The sequence below is a fragment of the Hoplias malabaricus genome, chromosome 9, assembly GCF_029633855.1.
Source record: "Hoplias malabaricus isolate fHopMal1 chromosome 9, fHopMal1.hap1, whole genome shotgun sequence".
Taxonomy (NCBI): Eukaryota; Metazoa; Chordata; class Actinopteri; order Characiformes; family Erythrinidae; genus Hoplias; species Hoplias malabaricus.
In genome coordinates, this window is record NC_089808.1 from 8,403,769 (window position 1) to 8,426,896 (window position 23,128).

The 23,128-nt window shown below is 41.6% G+C and overlaps 1 protein-coding gene across 1 annotated transcript in view; it reads right to left on the reverse strand.

Moving 5' to 3' along the window:
- Nucleotides 1–1,516: 1,516 nt before the first annotated feature.
- LOC136707144 (cadherin-2-like) overlaps nucleotides 1,517–23,128 on the reverse strand; it is a 133,841-nt gene continuing 112,229 nt past the window's right edge. Inside the window, exons 12-16 of the mRNA XM_066681061.1 lie at nucleotides 21,730–21,963; nucleotides 18,957–19,190; nucleotides 17,516–17,655; nucleotides 12,975–13,139; nucleotides 1,517–3,033 (exon numbers count right to left, since the gene is read on the reverse strand). Of these exons, the coding sequence (XP_066537158.1) occupies nucleotides 2,827–3,033; nucleotides 12,975–13,139; nucleotides 17,516–17,655; nucleotides 18,957–19,190; nucleotides 21,730–21,963 (980 nt within the window). The 3' untranslated portion in view covers nucleotides 1,517–2,826. The remainder of the gene's footprint in view (nucleotides 3,034–12,974; nucleotides 13,140–17,515; nucleotides 17,656–18,956; nucleotides 19,191–21,729; nucleotides 21,964–23,128) is intronic.

Genomic DNA, 23,128 nt, shown 5'->3' on the forward strand with positions numbered 1-23,128 from the left:
ATCAGGTGGATAAGTAGTAAGTACAACTTCACTCTTTTCAGGCATTTGGCTGAAGATCCGCCCATTGTTTACAATATGTCCCCAAAAAGTGATTTATCATTAAATAACAACTAAACACTTTTTTTTTGACTAGGGACAAATCTGATCATAACATTTGACTTTTATCTACAGAAAACATACATAATGAGTCAATTCAAATGCATATATGCCATTTTCTCCAGGGGAAGAGGTAAAAAGTTTGAATTTGACTGTCCACCAATTTACAAGTGGGAAAATTGGTATTTCCCAGTTTCACTCGAATGCAGCAGTACGTCTGTTCTCGTGTTTAAAGTTCTGTGCTCGGATTTGTGTTTGCATTGCATTAACATTGCATTCTCAGCTTTTGTTTGCTTCATGTAATTACCGGCGTGATATGACTCACCATAACCTGGAGCTGTGTGGCAGCAAAACTACCTCTTGTGTCAGCGTAATTCCCTTAAGAATAGAATTAAAAAGTGATGATGTGTTGTATACAAGAGATTTACGGCAAAAACATCATTGTTTAACTTAAACTCTCAGATGTAGGGAAGCCAAAGGCATGTAATTCCTAAAAATGACATTCTCTTCAATTCAAGCAGAGTTTTTCTTAAGTTATAGAGGTCTGCTCCTGTCAAAGAGGTTAATATGTTCAATAAAGCTTGTTCCTTTCATGCTGTGAAAATAACAGACAGCCTTTACTCAGGGAGACAGCAGTTAGTTCCCTTTTTCACAGCACTTTTTTCTATTATTCTCTTTTTCTAGCTCAGATCTCAGAAATGCCGGTGAATACTCCCCTGAGTCAGAGGCCTTGAGTGGAACACACTGTGACCAAGAGATTTTGGAAGAAGAGGAGTTTCCATGACCCTGAGAGCTTCTGGGTTTGAGTCACCAAGTAAAATGAGGAAAGAAAGAAGATGGCCCAAGTTCTCTGGGTAAATTTAACTCGAGTGCCCCCCTACAATGGATAAAAATAGAAAGGCAACAGCTTTCCCAGGACGCTGAGAAAATTGAGATCTTGTTATTTTTCACCCCAGTGTTTCTGAGAATGCCTAGTAAAGAAAGACACAAGCTTCTTTTGAAGGAGGATCTTCTGTGTCTATAAATTATACTGCTCTGTTCTCACGTTCATGCTAAAAGACGACATGGGATTGTAGAGCCTCCTTCGTCGGTGAGGGGGTTCTGTTGCAAACACATGACAAATTAAGAAATGCAGTAGAAACATGAAGATGGTGGAGCATTGATGTGGGAGAAAGATACGAGAAGAAGGGAACAAAAGAAACAGGCTTGAGCTCCAAAATGACTGTGTTTATTCAGATGGTTGGGGTCAGAGATGAATCATTTGAATTCCAGTACATAAGATTATCCACAAAAGCGTCGTTCTGAAACCCTTTACCAGCTTTAAAGCTGACGGTTCATTAGTGCCTACAATGGTCAAAGATGGAGGAACAGCACCCACCCCAAAAGCCCACCCCTCCCACCCTTTTTGGTACAAATTTTCTTAAACATTTTGTGCTGACAATGTCTCTGGTCTTGGTTTTTTTTTCTCTTTTTTTTAAGTTCTTAATTTCTTTTTTTTATTATTTTAATTTTTTTTATAAAAAAAAAAAAAAAAATCTTGTACCCTCTCCAAGTTTTACATCCGCTGATTTTTGTGTTATCTATTCCATGTAAATAAATGTTGGAAAGAGTGTTTGTAATTATTTTCCTTTGCAATTGTGAAAAGATAAAAACATGCAAAAAAAAAAAGAAAATAAAAGTAGCCCAAATGATACATTTACAAGATCTCTAACCATTTGCAACTTTTTTGTTGACTACATCAAAAAAGAAAAAAAAAGATATAAGAAATAGAAGAAAAAACATTATGTACACATTTTTTTTTACAGTAGAGTAAAAACCGAGGGCATCAGATGGTGACTAATAAGGCAAATGAAGTGTACATGAATGATAACGTAAAAAGAAACTTGCCATCTGCCTTGATTCATGTTTTTTGTTTGTTTCTTTTTCTGGAAAATGTTACACCACTTCAGAAAAAAACTAAAACTTCATTTTCTGCTATAAAAAGTCATTTATGACCTCCCTTTGTCTGGAAACAGCTGCATAAGTGGTTTTATTTTCTGTATTCGTGGAAAAAAAAAGTCTACAATTCTAATGTACTGTACAGTGACACCGTCAGTTGTGTCCTACTTAAGATAGGAGCCTTCGATTTAATCTTCCGCACAATTCAATTAAATAATTGTTATCAACAAACAGCAGTTGGTAACCAGGAAAGAAAGGAAGCGTGGTGAAGCATATCGGAGATTAACACAACTTCCGCAGGTCTCGAAATCACTCCAAATGTCAGTACCGTTAAAGCCTTGAACAGAAAACTAATCATTCAGATCCAAAAAATGTACAAAAAGGCACGTTAAATCCCAGTGCTTCTGTACTGTAAAATTCAAGTGTAACTGAGCGCTTTAATCGTAAGCCTACCGTACAATCCAAAAACAGACAGTCCACCAATCTCCCCTTATTTCACCGCCTCCTTCCAAAACACATGACTGCTGCCAGTGCCCAAAGCCTTCCACAAAGCATAGATATATGCCTACACTACAACATTAAGCCTAGGGTTTTTTTTTTGTTTGTTTTTTTTTTCTTTATTATAATACACTTGTTTGTTTGCTGAGTACTCCTTTATCATTCAGTCTGTTTTCAGGGGGAAAATCAGTTGCCAGAAGCTGTTCCTCATCCGTTTAAACACAGAGGGCGGGGGGAAAAAAAAAAGCCAGGTGGGTCTGTCTTCTTTCCCTTAGCTGACCGCCGCTGCTCGCCTCACTCGTCCGTGCCCCCGTACATGTCGGCGAGCTTGCGGAAGCGGGGTCCCCAGTCGTTGAGGTAATCGTAGTCCTGGTCGCCGCCGCTGCTGGACGAGTTGATGGAGCTGAGCGAGCCGGCCGTGGAGCCGCTGCCCTCGTAATCGAAGACCAGCAGAGAGTCGTACGGAGGGGCCGTGGGGTCGTTATCCGCCGCCTTCAGACCCTGAGAGACAAGAAAGAAAGCACAGTCAGCTGCTTGTTACTAGAGTTTACAAGTTGTTAATTGAAGGGTCAATGTATAAATCTGCTGCATTGGGCAAGACACTCCACAGCAATGGAGCCAACTGTACGTGAGACCCAAAGATGAGGATAAACAGAGCAAAACACAATACGTGATGAGAAAGATTACTGATTAAATGTGAAGAAATGGAATAGGAGAACCAAATGAAACTGACAAAAAACAGTGTTTCTGCTGCTTGTTCCTCAAATTTGCAGCAAAGGCTCATTCTTATTTTGTCGTTCTGAACAGGGCTCTTTAGACAGAGTAGGAATCATGGCTTTCACACACGCAGTGGACTATCAGCTCTGTATTTGTGTGTGGATGTGTGTGTGGTGAGTGTAATACACAATGTCGGGAGTGGACAGGTCAGCAGGAGGCCAGTGTGTGCTTTCTTGAGCAGGGGATAATCCCAAGCTTTGGTGAGAGTCAGAGATGGAGGCTCTCGAAGGAAGATTCTCACACTCACTGTGTGAGTCCGTTCACCTCAGAGTTCATTTGAATTTATGGCCATTACTTGCACAATTTGAATTTTAAACAGATGCATTTGAGAAGTGTATAACCTGATGCAAGTCATCTTTTCTTTAAAAATCACTGACATAAATAAGCAGACAAAAAGTGCCTGGAGTTAGCCTGCTTTAGCCGGTACGTTGTTTCTTTTCAAAATTGGCTTTTGTGAAGCGCATAGAAAAAGCATAAATGGACACTCTCTCGCATCAGAGCTTCACCTACATCACTGCTCTTTAGAAGGAAAGAGAGAGAAAAAAATCCCAGACGTGGGCTAATTGCTGCCTATTATAGTCTCCTCGTCAGCTTCCTCTAAAAAATATGTGCAGGGCTGGCACGACAAATAACTGCATAAACATTCAGTTCATTGCTGCACCAGTCCTTTGGTCAGCTTTTCCTAAACTGAAAAATGCCAGGATCTAAGGCCATATGTATACAACGATTCCAAGCCTTTGTATTTCCAAGACCTTATGTCTCGTGATCAAATGTTTCCAAGGCCCTGCAGTCCCAGGGCCCTACATTTTTAAGACCAAATATTCCCAGGGTTCAAAGATTCTATGGCACTATATTCCCATGGTAATATGTTCCCAGGGTCTAATGACTCTTCCCAGAGTGCTCCATTCCATATATTCCCAAATCTCTATGTTCCTCTGTTCCAAAGGCCATACTGTAACTGTGGTCCATGTTTCTAAGGTCATATGTTCCAAGGGCCTAATATTCCTAGTGTCCAATATATATATCTAGTACCTTGAGTCCCTATGGTCCTATAGTTCCAAGGTTCTTTGTTTCCTAACCTATACAGTTTCAAGGCCTTACATTCAATGCAAGAAGTTGCCTTTCTGTGTCCTGTATTCTTGCAAGTCTAATGTCCCTAAAGTCCCTGAAATGCCGCACTTTACTAGAATTCTAGCTGGTGCCCTCCCTTCCAAATGACTTCCAAAAGACATGATTTTAATTAAATAAAAAGGGTAACACAGGGCCTTGTGGACACAAAAACCCCCTTGACACTGCAATGTTAGCACAGTGTCCTGCAGACAGTGTTAGTGACCTCTTTCTATTGCTAGCCTTGCAGCCCTGTGCCAGAGCAGGATTAGCCTAGTGCCCTGGATTTTTCTGCTAGGGGTGGATGGAAGCAGTAAGTCAAGAAATGACACTCTGTGTGACATTACTGTTTCTCAGCATGTAGCTTAACTCAAATGATGAACCGATTTCTGACCTGCACTGGACGTGGTTTTGAGTGGGACAAAGAAAACAGCATGGGGCAGTTTTGGCACTCAGCTCAGATGCTGTCCTGTGAAGAACTGAACTTAAAACTGAGATTCTCTACATAAGGCACTGTGTGTCTCAATCACAAACACATTGCTCACTCTATCTGAATTCAAGGGTAAACTACATTAGTCTATATTGCAGTGTGTTTTATTAGAGCTGAGAGGAGGTTACAAGAGGTGTGTTGCTTTAAGGGTGATTAACTGCTTCTTTTGTTCTGGAGTGTGTAAGGCGACCTTGAGTGTAACAGAGGGGATACATAAATAAAACCTATTCTTATTATTTTTCTATTGCTCAAAAATAACCTTCACACCATGACAGTGTAATGCCAAGAATGGGGAAGTAAAACGCTATTATTTTCTTTTAATAACTTGTATTATTGGCTGTGGAGCAAACGGCACTGTTGAAATTTAATTAAAAAGTACAGAAGTATAGGGGTTTATCACACTCCTGCTGACCTTCAAATTAAAACTAAGCAGCTCTGTGCAAAAGTTAGAGACCAGCCATGTGATATTTCTGGGGAGATAAGATTTAAAGCATGCATTTATATTAAAATATTTAAGAAAATTAAGTGGGGAAAACAGACCCAAAAATTAATAAAACAAGTGATAACTTGACACCGAATAATAACCCAACAGCGTCCCCAGACAGTGAACATCGCCTAAAAACAATGATCATGATTTTAATCCAATACACTATTCATAAAATTCAGAAATTCAGGAAATATTTCTCCACCATTTGTTAGATCCTCAGTTTGTTATTGCACTGGAAAAAAAGGTCCTGCGTTTGTATGCAGCCCTGGCTTGGTAAATGGGAAACAAATTAAGTGTCTCTGTTCTTACTGACTCAAGCCTCTGTAGCTGTTTGGATGGTAGATGAACCTCCAAATGTTGAAAAGCATGAAAAAGGCTAAGGATTTTGCTTTGTTCCTTTTCCATAGTTAACGTTGACATATTTTTACTGTTAAGTTGATACTTTATGAAAGTAAACACATACTGAAAGTGAGTTTCTGTGTTTTTCAAAAAGGAAACAAAAACTTACGGTTTAATTTATGAGTTAAACTTCAACCATGTACAAGTTACAGTTGGTTTCTTACTCAAACACACAGCTTTTAAATGAACAACCACAGGCGAAGGGAATTTGCTTTCCTGTTAGCGCTTTTTCCAACAACATATATTGGTTTGTGAACAAGAATACTTAGTTTCCAGCTGGATCCAAAGAAGAGTCGGTTCCTCATCAAGTTTAAGAAGATCCGGAAAGAGCACCGATTAAAAATAAAGTGTTATCGTGCAGTGAAGCTGGATGTGGTCATTTATATCATAATAAATAAATATATAAATAAGGAATATGCTCCGTTTGTGTGTGTTTCTGGGGCTGTGTGCCGGACCCTGGGTGCTTTGGCTACTTTTATCTGCTGTTCACAAGCTCGGTAGGATGACTCAGATCTCTGCAACATTTACATACCTCTATCATACATCAGTATGATCTGAGCCCACTGTAAACAAAGAATAAACAATGCCCCGTCAAGACTTTGTCCATTTATCACAGCTTTTGTCATGCTTCTTTGTGTGGATTGAGCCAAACAGCGCCACCAGTGGACAGGAGCTCACTAAGGGTGAATTAACCACAAATCATAGTCATAACACAAATATTATGAATACTGAGAGTGCTTGTTTTCATTGAATCATCGTGGTTACCAGTATTAGTGTTGTATTATTAAATGTTCTGAAACGTTTTACATTGAATAACAAAAAATTAACAGCACTATGTATAGTTATTTTAAAAAAGTTTAAACAAAAATAGACCTAAATGAATAATAAACATTATTTGAGTTCATTTTGGTGTTTTTCTGTTTGCATTATGTAAAGCTGTAAAAAGTCATATGAAAATATGAAGGTAATCATTCATATTAGGTTTTGTTTCACAAGTATTTGATAATTATAAACAATTATTTACCTCAGGTTGGCCTTCTTTGTGGAAATATTTGCTGCATAAACAAAACAGAGCTCCCTTTATTTGTTTCAAATATCTTCTACAGCACAAAGGAATATGTGCTTGAATGAAATGTTAAACCATTTAAAATGGACGTTAACGCGTGTTGATAGTAACATTTTACAGAGCTCTGTTTACGATAGAAATAACTTCTCCACAATTTAAAAACAATTTTTTAAACAATTAAATTTAAATAGCACTCGAATATACAGGGGTTGGACAATGAAACTGAAACACCTGGTTTTAGACCACAGTAATTTATTAGTATGGTGTAGGGCCTCCTTTTGCGGCCAATACAGCATCAATTCATCTTGGGAATGACATATACAAGTCCTGCACAGTGGTCAGAGGGATTTTAAGCCATTCTTCTTGCAGGATAGAGGCCAGGTCTCTACGTGATGCTGGTGGAGGAAAATGTTTCCTGACTCGCTCCTCCAAAACACCCCAAAGTGGCTCAATAATATTTAGATCTGGTGACTGTGCAGGCCATGGGAGATGTTCAACTTCACTTTCATGTTCATCAAACCAATCTTTCACCAGTCTTGCTGTGTGTATTGGTGCGTTGTCGTCCTGATACACGGCACCGCCTTCAGGACACAATGTTTGAACCATTGGATGCACATGGTCTTACTGGTGCAATGTGCAGTTAATGAAGATTGGCCACCAGGCTGCTCCAATTTAGCCATGAAACCTCCCACACTACAATGACAGGTGTTTCAGTTTCATTGTCCAACCCCTGTAAATATCGCACCATTTAAAGTGGAATGGAGCACTGCTGCATTTAAGGCAGAATGGGCAGCAATTTCTAATTCTGGCTTGAAGGGGTTCGATTTTGCATGGGACGATCTTAAAATTTGAATTAAATAACTAAAATGGCACATTTCCACTACCATGCAAGTGTTTAAAAGAGCATCAGTTATACCATTAGCTTAATCCAACGTTTTCATGAGCTCTGCCGTGGTGCCCAATCTCACCACCCTTTCCTGATTTTACATTCCCTGGTTTTAATCACACCGTGTGGAGCTGCAGCAACTGGAGAGTGTTCCTAACTTTCCTGATTTTTCAAACCACATTAATCAAAGTAATTTATATTTAAATGTTAATACTAACCATAAGAAATTTTTTCCATGGCTCAACATGTAACCATTTCATGTCTAATCGTGGGAAGAAAAAGTGTGGGAAAAACAGTCCTGTGGAATTATTCTCTTGAATCTGAAGAATGGAAACTGTATTAAAGCCAGATGTGGACACAGTAAATACTGAAGAATATGTCCAAATTCATAACTTCATAGAAGAGTAAAGACGTAAAATCATGGTCCTGGTGCTCATCCCAGCCTTAAAATAAAGATAACCCTATTCGAACAAAAGAATTCCCTGCTTGTAAAAATATTCATAGATGATCCCTGTAGAGCCGTAGGTGCTTTGGTGTCCCGATCTAATTACGTGTCTGGACGTGGCTTGGACGGGCTGCTGGGCGTGTTCTTTCATGGCAGGCCATGGGCAGTGAAGGGGCCGGCAGGTGGAGGAGGGGACGCTGTAATTGGAAGCAGGGCCTCCATGCTGAGCGAATAATGAGAAAGTGGCCAGCGCGACATTCGCAAAAGCCACGGACGTTTCCCCGGACCTGAGAGCGGCTAAGAAGAGAGAGAGAGGCTTTTCCATGGCGAGAAAGTGCTCTCCACTTCAAAGCGGCTGGAGAAGAAGATAAATAAGTTCTGGTCTAAGCGCGCCAAGGCCGTCTGCACCAGCTGCGGCGAGGGAGAGCGAGAAAATTAAACAAGCCGTCCCTACAGGGGCCTCTCCGGCGGCCTACAGGAGAGGGCTTCCTTAAATAAAGACCAAAGTGCACTCGTCTCACCGCTGTTCGGACGCAGAGAGGAGAACGTGAACCCAGCAGAGACTGAAATGAGATCCTCGGGTGACAGGGCTACAGCCGTTAGGTTCTGTTTTATTAACCCCTTAAATGCCCAGGAGCTGTCAGCAGGTCTGGGACTCCAACCTCACTCTGGACTCTTGAGAAGGCTGATTTACATGTGGTTATGGAATAACCAGCTTTAGGATGTAGGCAGCCCTTGGAATATAAGATGTTAAATGAGTGCAACCAAGGTTAATCACTTTGGAAGCTCATTTAAATGGTCCAGATTTGATCACAGAGGACTTTTTGTTGCCCCCAACTTTTAACTAACCAACTTTGGTAGCACCCATTTTGAATTTATATGTTCAGGGGTGTATTCAAAGCTTATATAAAATGCATATAACAACAAAATGGAATGGTCTGGAGCAGCTGCACATGAGCCTCAACTCTCTACGCTCACTGCCAGTAGATGGCCAGAAGGGTATGAGGCACCCAAACATTCGGCAGTGGGGCAGTGGGACTACAGTCTCAGGAGCTGGGCTTTATCCAGTAGCACTGGGATGAAATGGAGTAGTTGTTGTGATCCAGAAGTAATCATCCAGCAGCAGTGCCTGACCTCACTACTAATGAAATCAAATACTCATAGGGATCGTACAATCTTTCGACATCTAATTTACAACCATAAAGCAACACTGGGTAGTATTTCTACTTTAAAATCACAGCTTCAAAATCATTGTGATGATCTACTGACCTGTAATTAGGAGAACAGAGCCCCTACCGTCGCTGCTCAGGGCTCAGCACTGAAGAATCTGAACTAGAACTTTTGAAAGAGGGTAGGAGGCCACCCCCTTGCTCCTCCCTCACCCTTGATTTAAGGACAGTGCTGTAAAAGTAAATTACGCTCAGCAACTGTATGGGAACCCAGGAACAAAAATACCAAATCATACCTAGTGTTGCTTTAACAGACATGTAGGAGCTGTCACTGAAGAAAAGGGGAGGGGGGGCAAACCATGTATTTATACCCATCATTTCCAAAGCAGTGTTGGATGAGGTATCCACAAAACTCAGAAAAAGGCGCAGAGGGACATTACGTAGCACAATGATGGCAACATATTGTCATATCTTCCGCCACTCTCTGGATGGAGGAGAAGAGTGGCTCCACTCTGCATATCCCCAGTAGTAAAAACAAGAAGATGAAGAGGAGCACTAAAATTAGCTGAGCTTAGAAAGAGGAAATGTAAACTTGTCTCTAGGCCTCGCGCACTAGTCATAAAAGTGAGCGAGGAGGAAGAAGGTGTGGGAGAGGGGGTGCATTCCTCTCAGCTCAAATGGAGAGGAGTGAATAAACAAACTCCACTCCCCCACCGCTAGTCTTTCTCCTGCTCATGAAAGAGAGAATTAACTTTGATGCTTTCAGACCGAGAGCGGAGAGACAGAGGGAGGGAGGAAGACTGAAGACGATGGTACAAACATGTTGACTCTCTGCCAAAAAGTGATGGGATCACTCCAATGACTCAGTGTGAATGAACCTCTAAACCCTTTCTTGAGGCTAGTGAGAATAACACAGCCTCCCTCTTCTTTCTTTATTCTCTATCATTAGGTGAACCACTGTGTAAGTGTGTGTGTGTGTGTGTGTGTGTGGAGGGGGGTTTCATGCTTGCTACACAGTGAAGTCTGAAGTTCAAGCATTTGTTGTTCCCTTTGTTTATTTCAGCTTTTACGCTGGGGTCACACTAGACATAGACATTGGTGGTGATTGGAACCAGATGGGTGAAGATTTAAAGGGTTTTACTTACTCTTTACTTAGTATTATTTGAGTTAAGCACATATACAAACCCAGGTGTGAAGGTGTACACCCACATTGGTCCTAGTGGTGTTTTTATTTGTTAAAAACAAGAGTTTCTTTTCAAATTTACAACAGAAATTAAAAATTTCACTTAAAATTTATACAATTTTTTTATTGCCCAAATGAAACAGTAAAGTTTTTACCTACTACAGTGGAACCTCTACTAACAAACGTTCCAAGATACGAACCGGGCATTTGAATATTTTTTGCCTCCAGCAACGAACCATGACTCTAGAAACGAACCCGGGCCTCCGCCGAGCCGGCAGCTGGAAATGGCCACTGACCCCAATAGGCGAGTCTCAATTAGCAAATTGTAGTTTTAGCAATTTAGCATTAGTGTAAATAGCAGACATCGAAATTCGTGCTAAGTTAAGCCGTATCTACGCTTCATCTCCCACATTCACCACCTACTCTCCGTTATTCCACCCCCCCACCTCCCGTCATACAGCCAGTGCCTGTGTTACTGCTCCAGCCAGTCGTCACGTCTTCAAGGTAGCGATGTGTAACCACTTAAAACTTTATTATTTCTTTTTTATTGCAGTTACCACTGTATTTCTCTTTTATTTTTAGTAACGCTACAAGTATTTTTTTTTTACTAATTTGAGAGTGTTGTAAACATATATCAGTGTAAAAATGGTGACTTTCGGGGCGGGGACTGGAACACATTAATTGCTTTTCCATTATTTTAAATGGGGAAAATTGACTCGAGAAACGAACTTTTCCACTTACGAACCAGGTCACGGAACAGATCAAGTTCATAGGTAGAGGTTCCACTGTATTACATTGGCAGTGGGCAGTGCTTTTTCAACTGTTTTAGTCTAGAAGAACTCTGTCTCCCGCTCCCTCCCCGGCCCTGATGCAGCGGGAAGGACAGAGCCGCTTGGAGGAGGGATGTCACTCTGAGAGCCCTGTGGACCACCGGACCCTGCTCTGGCTGCAGACAGCAGTGAGATGCAGAGGACTGTATGGTTAGCCCCAGCAGGAGAGGAGAGTGTGATTGGCCCCAGCAGAGAGTGTGGGGTTTACTGCTCATCTCAGAGCTTCACATCATCTACCTGCTGTCTCCAGGGTTAGAGTCTATCTATCTATTGTTACACTCTATTGTTACACTTATATAGCGCCTTTCTAGACACCCAAGGACGTTTTACAATCCACACTGCTCTTGACCAGAAACGACCGTCCACCTGGAGGACTGCATCGGGCACTAGGATTTCAGCCAATCCATATCTGGGCACACACACATTCACTCACTTACACACTAGGACATTAGAGAAGCCAATTCACCTACCCTACATGTTTTTGGACTGTGGGAGGAAACCGGAGCCCCCGGAGGAAACCCACGCAGACACAGGGAGAACATGGAAACTCCACCCAGATGGGACTTGAACCCAAGATCCCAGCGCTGGGAGGCGAAAGTGCTAACCACTGAGCCACCTTGCCGCCCAATTGACCACACCAGATTTCCTTAAGGCTGATCTTATGAGTGTATATACTTGCACATTGGTGTGTCTTTATCACTCAATAAATACACCACCAAAACACTAGGGCTGAATCACAGATATCTTTCTCTACACTACATAGTACAAAATGTGAAGTGCACTATTTAGGAACAGAGTGTAGTTTACATGCAGTGCCAGGAAAGAAACAAATACAAAGCCAGTACTTTTTCCCGTGTGTTCCTACTCCTCATAACTTTGTTTTGTGTTTTTTTTCCCTTTCTCTGGAGATGTTTCTATTTATCCCTTATTCTGCATTTTTATTGGTTCCGTGACATCCAAACCATTGTCTGAGGCAATCTCTCACCATGAATTTGCTGCTGTCTGCAGTCTCTGTAGTGTGGAGAATAGGAGTTCATATGTCTTGACTTCCTCGGTTCAACTTGAACCTGCGGACTAATTACACTCGCCATGGTCTGCATTGGTGCGACACGTAGTTACATTTCTGGGGAAGTGCACATCAGGCTACAGTGTAGTGTAGGGTGTAGGATTCGACTCAACGTGGGACCTTACCGCAACAGTTTGATGCAGACACATAAACTGGCCTTAATATCGACAGCCCCAGCATTACCACCCTTCCCCCACATGCATCCAGATCTTTCCCGTTATTGAGGAGAATTCCACCTTTCCAGATCTGTTACATCCGCTAACAGGAACCCACACTGGATAGTATTTTGCAGGGGGTTGTGGGCAGAACCTGCCCACCCAGAGCAAGGCAGTGCTCTCTTGGCATTAGTGTGAGTTGAACCAGCAAATTCTTGATGATAGTGCCAAAGCTTGGACCACTCTAAAGAAGGGTGTATGTTCACTGGTTCTTTTGAAAATAATAAAAATGCTAAATTAAATAAAGAAAATAAAACAAAATCACCCCCCAAAAAAAACAACCCAAGTGGTGAGCGGTGTGTGTAGCTGTAGAGTGTGTTACCTCGTTAATGAATTCTCCGATGTCTCCTGGGTGAGGTGCGGCTGATCTGATTGGGTACTGAGGCTCTGGGTGCAGTGGTCTTTCGTCCAGCCTCCGGATCCCTACTGGCTTCATTGAGTCCGGCTCCAGAGTGTCCGGCTGCTGCAGCTGACTCAGATCATAATCCTGAACACACACACAGTGAAGACAGACGGATGCGAGAGTCAGGAGTGCTGGGCAGATTGTGCACATACTCTCAAATATATTCTAGGACTACATCCATTCAGAGAGCACAAGGCAAACAGTCAACAGAGCCAAGAGTAGATGTGGTTTAATAGACATAAGCTGCAATATTGTTTGTGATAATATCAGTCATTTTTAAAATAATGATTAAAATCATGAAACATCATGCAGTTATACACAGTATGGCACGTTAATTACGTGAGTCATATAGGAACAGCTACAAATACAGGGGAGTGCCTCTGTGGTGGAGAAGTTTGTTCCAAAAAGAGGGGTGACTTCAGTAGTGTGGAGGTTTATTTAGTTACAGTGTATTAAATGTACAACAAAGAAAGGTAATATGTACGATATGAAAGAACCCTGTAACAGCAAAAGGGGGAAACACAACTAATCTGTTTCACCACCTCAAATTGAAGCACTTGGGTATGAAAAAAGTCAACATTTCAGTGAGAAGAGCTCAACCCCAGCTCTCAGACTGAGCACAGGGTCAGTGTGTTTTGTATAATTGCTTATGTTTACTGTTTATAGGCACGCTTTACAGTTACATTTATCTAAAATAAAAAATTTACCATTTATTTTTTTGCAACATATCTTCTTGAAATTAATAAAATTTTAATTTTTCAGTGTATTGTCATGTCTCCAAAATGCCCTCAAATATTGTCATGTAATTTTAGGGCCATATTGTCCAGACTATCTTTAATTTAGAAGCTACGCTAAGTTTCTTACAATATAGACAGAGAGAGAGAGAGAGAGAGAGAGAGAGAGAGAGAGAGAGAGAGAGCTTGCACTCTAATAGAAAAACAGATGGTCACACACCCCACATACACACAAGTGTAAAGTTAGCGTTAGGCTAACAGTCCAAAAGGTGATCCATGCTACTCTTGGCTAATCGTGCTTCAGACACAAAGCTCTTCATAAAGCTGCACTAATCCTATTAACATCGCCGTGGCAACCTCACATCTGCACTGCTTGTACGCTGCGCCACCAGGGTCCATTGTGGACCAGCGCCGGGCACTGTGGGATAGCGGAGTCATATCAGTGACTCAGCAGGGTTTTAATGAGAGGAAGTCAAATGAATTCAGTTGAATGAAGTTTGGAGAAATATACACATCACCAGCAGGATTCTGCTCACAAATCAGCTGACAAAACAGAAAGACACACACACACACTCAGTCAATTAAAATGATATTTCTCTAGTAGTAACCATAACTATATAAGACTATATAAGAGTAATTCTCCATGTAACTGAAGTTCAAGAGGGTTAAATGAGCTAAACACTTTGTCAGTGCTCCAAGGAACCAAAATATAAGCAAAACACTCATGCCTCCTGTGCTTTTGTGAATCACAACAAGCCTCAACCATCTTTTAAAGGATTGTGCTGCTTTTTCTTCAATATAAGGTTAAGATCCCACAGTGATATCCACACTGATCGGCCATTAAAGCCGCGTCTATGTTTCTACCCTCATTATTCATTCTCTCAGCTCCACTGACTATATTAGCACACTTTGTAGTCCTACAATTACAGACTGTAGTTTATTTGTGCTCATCAAACTTAGTTAGTTCACTTTTACTCCATTCTTCAATGGTCAGGACCCCAAAAGGAACCCCTCAGGGCAGGTACGATTTGGCTTCTGAATTATTCTCAGGCCTGCAGTGACACTGATGTAGTGGTGATGTGTTTGTTGTGTCGATATGAGTGGATCAGACACAGCAGTGCTGCTAGAGTTTTTAAGTCCTTTAATCAACCGACCCAAAATATCCAGCTAACAGAGTCCTGTGTCCACTGATGAAGGACTAGAGGATGACCACAAACTGTGCAGCAACAGATGAGCTACTGTCTCTGACTTTACATCGGTGCACAAGGTGGACCGTGTCTAACCAACTGGACCGTGAATGGACACTGTGTTTAAAAACTCCAGGAGCACTGCTGTGTCTGATCCACTTGTACCAGCGGATAACACACACTAACACACCACCACCACGTCAGTGTCACTGCTGTGCTGAGAACTATCCATCTGCTTGGTGTTGCTCCAGACCACAGAATAACAAGGTTGAAGGAGACTATCAAAGTATGCAGAGCAACAGATGAACTACAATCTATCACTGTAGAACTGTGGAGGGCAGCTATGTGGTCAGTGAAACTAAAAAATGGACAATGACTATAGAAACATGGAGGTCATTTGAATGTTTTTGGCAGATGGGTGCTTTACATCTTTTTATCTTCAGTGCTCTGCAAAAGATAGACACAAGGACATTTCTACCCTCAAAAAAATATACGAAACCTGACGACACAAAAAAAGCGGCTCGTTTCAACAGCCCCTACGCTGTCCAGCAGTAGATTAGGATCTAAGCAGAGCGTCCGGCAAACAGCTGAGCCCCAGGGTCCAGCTCCAAATCACTTCCCCCTCACTCCCGCTCCTGAATCAGCTCAGCAGTGGAGGATAAATCTGATCTACTTCACACAGCTGATTTGTTTATAGAGCTGAGCGTGTCTGTCCACATCCGCAAAGAGTCCCAGAGAAGCACCTTCCTCCACAAGCACAATACACACAGCTTTAGATTAACTGCACCGAGAGAGAGAGAGAGAGAGAGAGAGAGAGAAAGAGAGATAGAGAGAAAGACAGAGAGAGAGATAAAGAGAGAGAGAGAGAGAAGAGATAGAGAGAGAAATAGAGACATAGAGAGAGATAGAGAGAGAGAGAAAGTGAGAGAGATAGAGAAGAGATAGAGAGAGAGAAAGTGAGAGAGAGAGAGAGAGAGAGAGAGAAAGAAAGAAAGAGAGAGAGAGTGAGAGAGAAAGAAAGAGATAGAGAGAAAGACACAGAGAGAGAGAGAGAGAGAGAAGAGATAGAGAGAGAGAGAGAAAGTGAGAGAGATAGAGAAGAGATAGAGAGAGAGAAAGTGAGAGTGAGAGAGAGAGAGAGAGAGATAGAGAGAGAAAGAAAGAAAGAGAGAGAGAGTGAGAGAGAAAGAAAGAGATAGAGAGAAAGACACAGAGAGAGAGAGAGAGAAGAGATAGAGAGAGATAGAGACATAGAGAGAGATAGAGAGAGAGAGAAAGTGAGAGAGATAGAGAAGAGATAGAGAGAGAGATAGAGAGAGAAAGAAAGAGAGAGAGAGAGAGAGAGAGAGAAAGAAAGAGATAGAGAGAGAGACAGAGAGAGAGAGTATGTGAGGGAGAGTAGATGCGGGAGAAAAAGTAAGAAACTGGGAGAGAGAGTTTAAAGCAGGAGAGAAGGTAAGGGAATACATAAAAGACAGAGAGAGAGAGCAAGAGAGAGAGAAATAAGGGAGAGATCTACCTGTAGACTTATTTTTCCTTACTCAAATTGGGCATTACACATACACACACACACACACACCTCTGAAAACAGAAGATCACTCAATAAACACAAGTGATCAAACAGTGGAAAACCTTTTAGTGTTTTAGCAAAGCACTCATTTATCTACAATACATCTCAAATCACTGGTGTGTGTGTGTGTGTGTGTGTGTGTGTGTGTGTGTGTGTGTGTGTGTGAGTTTGTGCAGATGTTCCAAATCATTCGACTCAGTGGACAAGAAAGCTTCAGGTAACACAGCTATTAGAGTAAACACCATTACAAACAGTCCTGGAGTTAAACACATTATCTTACTTCTCTTTTAAAAATAAGCTCAGTGAAACTACGTCTACGCCATTAACCACACAAACAGGACACTACTTTTTAATATTTTAGGATGTTTGCAATTTCCGAGATTTTAACGCAGTTTCAAAGAGCAAGATGACACTCGAAAACAAGGGGTAGGTGTAAAATTAAGGCATGGATTCACAGTTATAGTGCAGTTGTGTTCCCTAAAGCTACATTACATTCTACATTCTCTTCACCAGACGGAGAAGTGAATAAGATTTCATTATAGAACTGTGTCCAATAAAACAACAAAACATAAGTCCTGGAGATCTTAATCGATCAATTAATGTAGAATATGATACGATGATAGTCCCTTAACTAAAGGTACAGAAAATGTTCCCCTGAGAAAAGCACCACAGTGACAGTTTTGCAGAGAGTGTACTGTGAGTAAATATGGCTGTATAAATATGTATAGGCTTTCTATATTGTTGGATGCAATGTGTGTTTTTCTTACAGAAGGCCAGTGTGTGACTCCAAAAATATAAATAAAGTTTTTAGAGCAAAAGTTTTCCACTCCAAAATAAATGCATTCAATAAAAGTCCCCAATATGAAAAAGGATGAACAGATCAGACTGCATGATTAACTGATTCCTCGGTTGATGTGTTGTGTGTATGTGTGTGTGTGTTGGTGTGTGTGCGTAATTCTGTGTGTGTACCTGGTCCTCCTCTCCTCCTCCCTCCTCGTCGTATTTGAGGATGTTGTCCCGGACATCGTCCTCTGGGTCGATCAGCAGCTGCTTGGCCTGACGCTCCTTATCCCTTCTCTTCATCCACATCACAAACAACAGCACCAGGACTGGTGGGGAGAGAGAGAGAGAGATAGAGAGAGAGAAAGAGAGAGGGGGTGGGGGGATTGAAAGTTGAAGCAGAGATGATTATCTTTTTCAATTTCATTATCACTTTTTTTTTTGCTTGACTTCTGTCAACACGTATAAGAAGGTCATGCAGGAACGTGTCCAGGGTGAAGAAATGAAAGAGGAAGGGGGGGTGGGGGGCAAAATAAAAAAAAAATATAACATGGACATCATCGCACAGCAGGCTGAGTATAGCATTATAGCTGGAAAAAGAACACAAAGTGGCATTGACAACCTTGTGCTGCAAGTCCCTAAATGTGAGTGTGTAAGAAACAGCACCCCTAGTGGTGCAATTCCTATTCATGAGGGAGTGAATAATGCTGCATTCCATTTACCTTGTAAACTGGATGTCAGAACTGGAAATGACATCACACCCAAGCAGAATGTGTTCCCGTTACAAAAAACCCACCTATGCATTGGTTTTCACTGTTAGCTCGTTCCCAGTTAGCATTGTTAGCGATGCCAGTTAATAACAGCACATTATGCAATATTTTATGCATCCAAACACCCTGGAAACATGTCCACGTATAGTAGCTTGGCAATACTGTGTGTATGACTAATTTAAGGTGACACAAATAAAAGAAGTGTGTATGATACCACTGCTTTCACGCACTTGATATGTGGGCAGCCATTTTGGATTCTGAACTTGGGGTTGGTGAGGCTCTTCTGACTTTAGTAGGAAGTATGACTTGTGGAGGTGTTCTACTTGAAAATTCCTACTCTGAACCCGAGTTCAAATGGAATGCAGCATAAGTTACAGTGTATTCCATTTAAAAACAGTACAGTCATGAAACTTTGTTAATGCTCAAGTGCAATTATATTAACCCCAACTTCCTAGTGTAATTCATTTTTACAGCACAGTACTGAAATGTGTATGGGGGAATTCATATCTGCCTTCAATAGTTACATAGTGCAGTTTCTGCAGTGCTGAGTCTAGCCTAGCAGTGGTAGAGGCTTAAAGGTACCTTAAGTTTATCCATACTAAATTATACTGATACAACTTAACGCCTTCTAACTACCTAGCCATGCCTCCATCCATACTTTGTAATCATCATGGTGGACTATGGTGTGACATTATGCACAAGGAAGGAACTCACCCTGGACATGGTGCCAGTCCATCACAGGACATCACACACTCACATCTGTGGACGACCATACAATCCCTGCCATGTTTTGGCATCCTGTTCCCGGCTAATCGGGCCTATCTCCTCTTAATCGTTTTATGTGCTTTTTCTCTACTCACTGAGCAGGATGATGATGCAGAGCAGGATGGCGATGATGGCTCCGGTGCCCAGTCCTGCCGCCACAATGCGCTCCTGGTCAGTACAGTCTCCGTTCTGGTCACACTGACACACCTTCAGACGGAGGTACGACATGTTGGACATAGGCAGGTTCCCGGAGTCCGTGATCACAATCGGAATCTCATAGATCCCTCTCTCCAGAAAACTGATCCTTAGGCTCAGCTGAGCATTATCACCTGCAATAGACGGTCATGAAAATAAAATTGCCACACTGCAGTGTAGATATTAATCAGGAAATGATTACATACATTTGAAGGGGTTTATTTTTTTGGTCATCTCATATAGCATTAACACCAGTAATTGCTATATGGAAAACTGGAAATTTGACTATGAGCCAATGGAATAGAGATATTAATGGAGTATTTGTATTCATATTATAGATCCAGACAAAGTATCTATTAATTCAGATCCTGATTTCTTAATTTTTACTATGTCCCATAGTTTTACTATTTGAATGTACGCAATGCAATATAAACCGACACCAATTCCAGATTCTTTTTCAAAGTAGTCTACTTTGAAGCCCACCATTGCACATTCTGTACACATTCTCTCAAGTCGCTGCAGGTGAAGCTACCTGGAATGCTTTGCTAACTTCAAATTTCCTCCTTGTTTCAATACACTTTGTCCATTTACCACTCAAATTTGCACTCAAAAACCTGTGCTGTACCTGGGATATCACGTCACAATTATTATAAGTTTTGGATTAATTAGTGTCCTGCTATACGTCTTGGAATAAAGATTTTGTAACAGTAACTAGAACAGTCAGTATATATTTGTGCTTTTACCATTTCATATTTAGAGTGGGTTTTTGGCACATAAAATAAAAATTGATGAAAGCAATTTAACAGCTGTTGTCACACCTTTCCTGTGGTTACACGTCTCTAGACCACTTTAAAAAAGTCCTCTTCGTTCTGTTAATCCCAAAACTACACTCTTATTTTGAAATATACACTCATATTGAAAATATAACGCAAACCTAAGTCTTTTAATGAATGATCTAAAACATACATTAAGCAGGATATGTTCCACCATGGAACTGGCACTATTTGTCTTTTCCCATATTCAAGGCCTAAGAAATGCTGTTAATTAGCTTGAGCTGGAGGCTGAAAGAAAAGCTGCAGGCCTCAGTCTTCCAAAAGCGACTTATGAAGGCCGCGGTTCTGTTTGTGAAGCTGGTCCCAGTCTGCGGAGGACAGATGGCCAGAGTGGAGCGAAAGGCCCCGAGACAGACGCTTCCAGCCCTGGACAAAAACAGACTGGACAAATATACGAGCTCGGAAGCCGTTCAAAGTGCACAAAAACACCCTTTCTTCTTTCATTACAAATGTTTGTGCAGCACAATCCAATACACAAGCAGGCACAAGGGGGCATGGCCCCTCATAATATAAACAGCGCATGTCCAGACATCTTATATAATTAATGAACTAAGCTACTTTAAGCACTGTGAACAAAGTGAGACCCCGTGAGGAGGCTGAATGTGAGCATAAATCACCATGGCCAATGTCAAATTTTGGGACGTAAGGGACATAATGCCCCCCCGGCTTTGGGATGCAGTCCAGTGGAACTGTGCTATATGGAGGGATGGAGTTTCAGTGCCTGTAGGATGAGTTCTAGCGGTTTCTATAATGCCGAACTAAAGCTTGTGTGGCTGAATGCAATCAAATCCTCAACGCGATGTTCAAACCTTCCTTATTTTAGATGCTACTGTGCTGTTTATGTAAACCTAGCCTCTCTATACACTGCCTACAAACACAGGCTGCAATTTTTGCGGTCATTAATATTATCGAGCTGTGACATTTCCCCCCGCCCTCTCTGATAGATTTTCACCTGAGGCTCTTCTACAGCGGTGCTAAGCTCGAGCGCAGTCAGGATTTAGATTTGCAGCTTATTAATCCTCCGAATATCTCTCAATAATGCAGCTTAGGGATAAAAGAGCTTCTCCTCTAATCCTTCTGCCCCTGATCCTATTATACATGTATTCCTGCACATTCCTGCTCCTCGCCGGTGAAACGTCAAAGCGCTGAGACCATGACATATGTCTGCACTGGTTTTTCTGTCTACTTACACTAATCAATTACACTATCAGATATTCTCCTGTCTATATATCTGTCTGTCTATCTATCCATCTATCTCTCCACTGACACATTTGAACACATATCTCACTGTTGATCATCCCTCACCCTGTCCTTCAACAATCAGGACCTCCACACAAGCGCTGTGTTGTGTTGCGCCTGTGTTGTGATGGTACGAGTGGATCAGACACAGCAGTGCTGCTAAAGTTTTTGAATGACTTACCACTAGGATTGAGAATAGTCCACCCACCAAAAATATCCAACCAACAGCCTCCTGTGTCCATTGTTGTTTACTCTCAGTCTAGCGGTGACACTAAGAGGTTTAAAAACTCCAGCAGCACCGCTGTGTCTGATCCATTCGTACCAGCACAACACACACTAACACCCCACCACCACGTCAGTGCCACGGCAGCACTGAGAATGATCCACTGCCTAAATCATACCTGGTTTTTCTAGGGGGTCTTGACCATTGCAGAAAGTAAAGTATGCAGAGCAACAAGCTATGAGACTACAAGCTGTAATTGGAAAACTACAAAGTGCAACTCTACTGCTTTAACAGCGGAGCTGTTAAAATGAAAATTAATGTAAAAATTAGGAAGTAGTTTAAATGTATTGGTGTGTGTGTGCATGTATTTTCTCTGACCATTGAGGCGTGTGAGGGTCCAGTTCCTCCTCACATCACTGGGCACCGGGGGCAGTTCGAAGGCGAAGGGTCCAGCGTTGGGGTTCAAGTCTCCATCCAGAGCTGTGATGTTGATGGCATTGGGGTCTGGTTTCTCACACATTTCTGTTTGATGAGGAAACACGTGCGGGGCGTTGTCATTAATGTCCCGCAGCAGGATCTGGAGAGTACCAGTTCCACTAGCCGGAGGAATTCCTGGACACAGACATAAACACACACATTAACACAAACCACAGGGGTGTAAATCTTAGGGCATTTCACCACAAGTGGAACATTTGGCTCCTGAAAACTGGGGTTTTGTATTTTCTCCCCCTGTCACCCCCAACCCCCCCATTAGCTATTGGTCCTTTATTGAAGGTTCCAGTTTTGTGGTGTTTGGTACCTGTTCAAGACTAACACCAGCAGAACCTAATGGTAGCTGGCCTAATGGTTTAACACTGAATAAAGTATTGGAAACATTGGCATTAGCAAGATATACCCCCCCACCAATTGGATAGCAATACCATCAGGACCTAAATGGTACATAAATATTCTTCTCTGGTCTTTGGGCAACAGAACGTAAGCTAGACTAATAAACTAGGCATATTTACATGAATATTTCATTTACCGATGTTTTTCAGAATCATTACTTTGTAAGGAGTTCACTAAAATACATAAGCACATTAGGAAACTGATTCTATTAGCATAAATGTTATACTCCAAGGAACACAAAGTGTTTTTGCTCATCTGGCTGGAAAAATATAAGCTACACATGATTCTGTGTAACTGCAGACATTTGTATGAGTGCATGGGACCAGAACAGTGCAATCCTTTCATGTAAATAAGTTATGCTATCTAGCAAAGAAAGTAATTAGCCAAAACCCTACAAAAGCATGACAACAGTGAGGAGTGCCCTCTGTAGAGTGTTTGTTAAATGAGTATGAGTATGAGTGTGTGTGCGCGAGTGAGTTACAAGATTTCTTCTATTTTATCCAGAGAATTAGCCAATATTGCTACAATCAATTAGAACTGACTCTCACATTGCAAAATCAATAAAGTTGAATTAGCAACTTCAGATCCATCATGATGCACTGATGCATCCTTAATCCTCAAATTCATTCCTACACACAGTGGTAAAAGATAAGGCAAGCTAATAGAAGTGTATTCTGAGCAGCTTGTTGAAGCTGGTAGTTTAAAAACAACCCCTGCTGCTCCATCTCAATGGCTGCAGTTTCATTTATCAACAAACACAATTTCATAAACTCATTCATTCTCTCTCTCTCTCTCTCTCTCTCGCTTTCTCTCTCTCTCTGAAATCAGCAGCGTCCCACAGCCTCCAGCAGCTGCCACACTGCATCACTATCATCCACCACTTCCCACA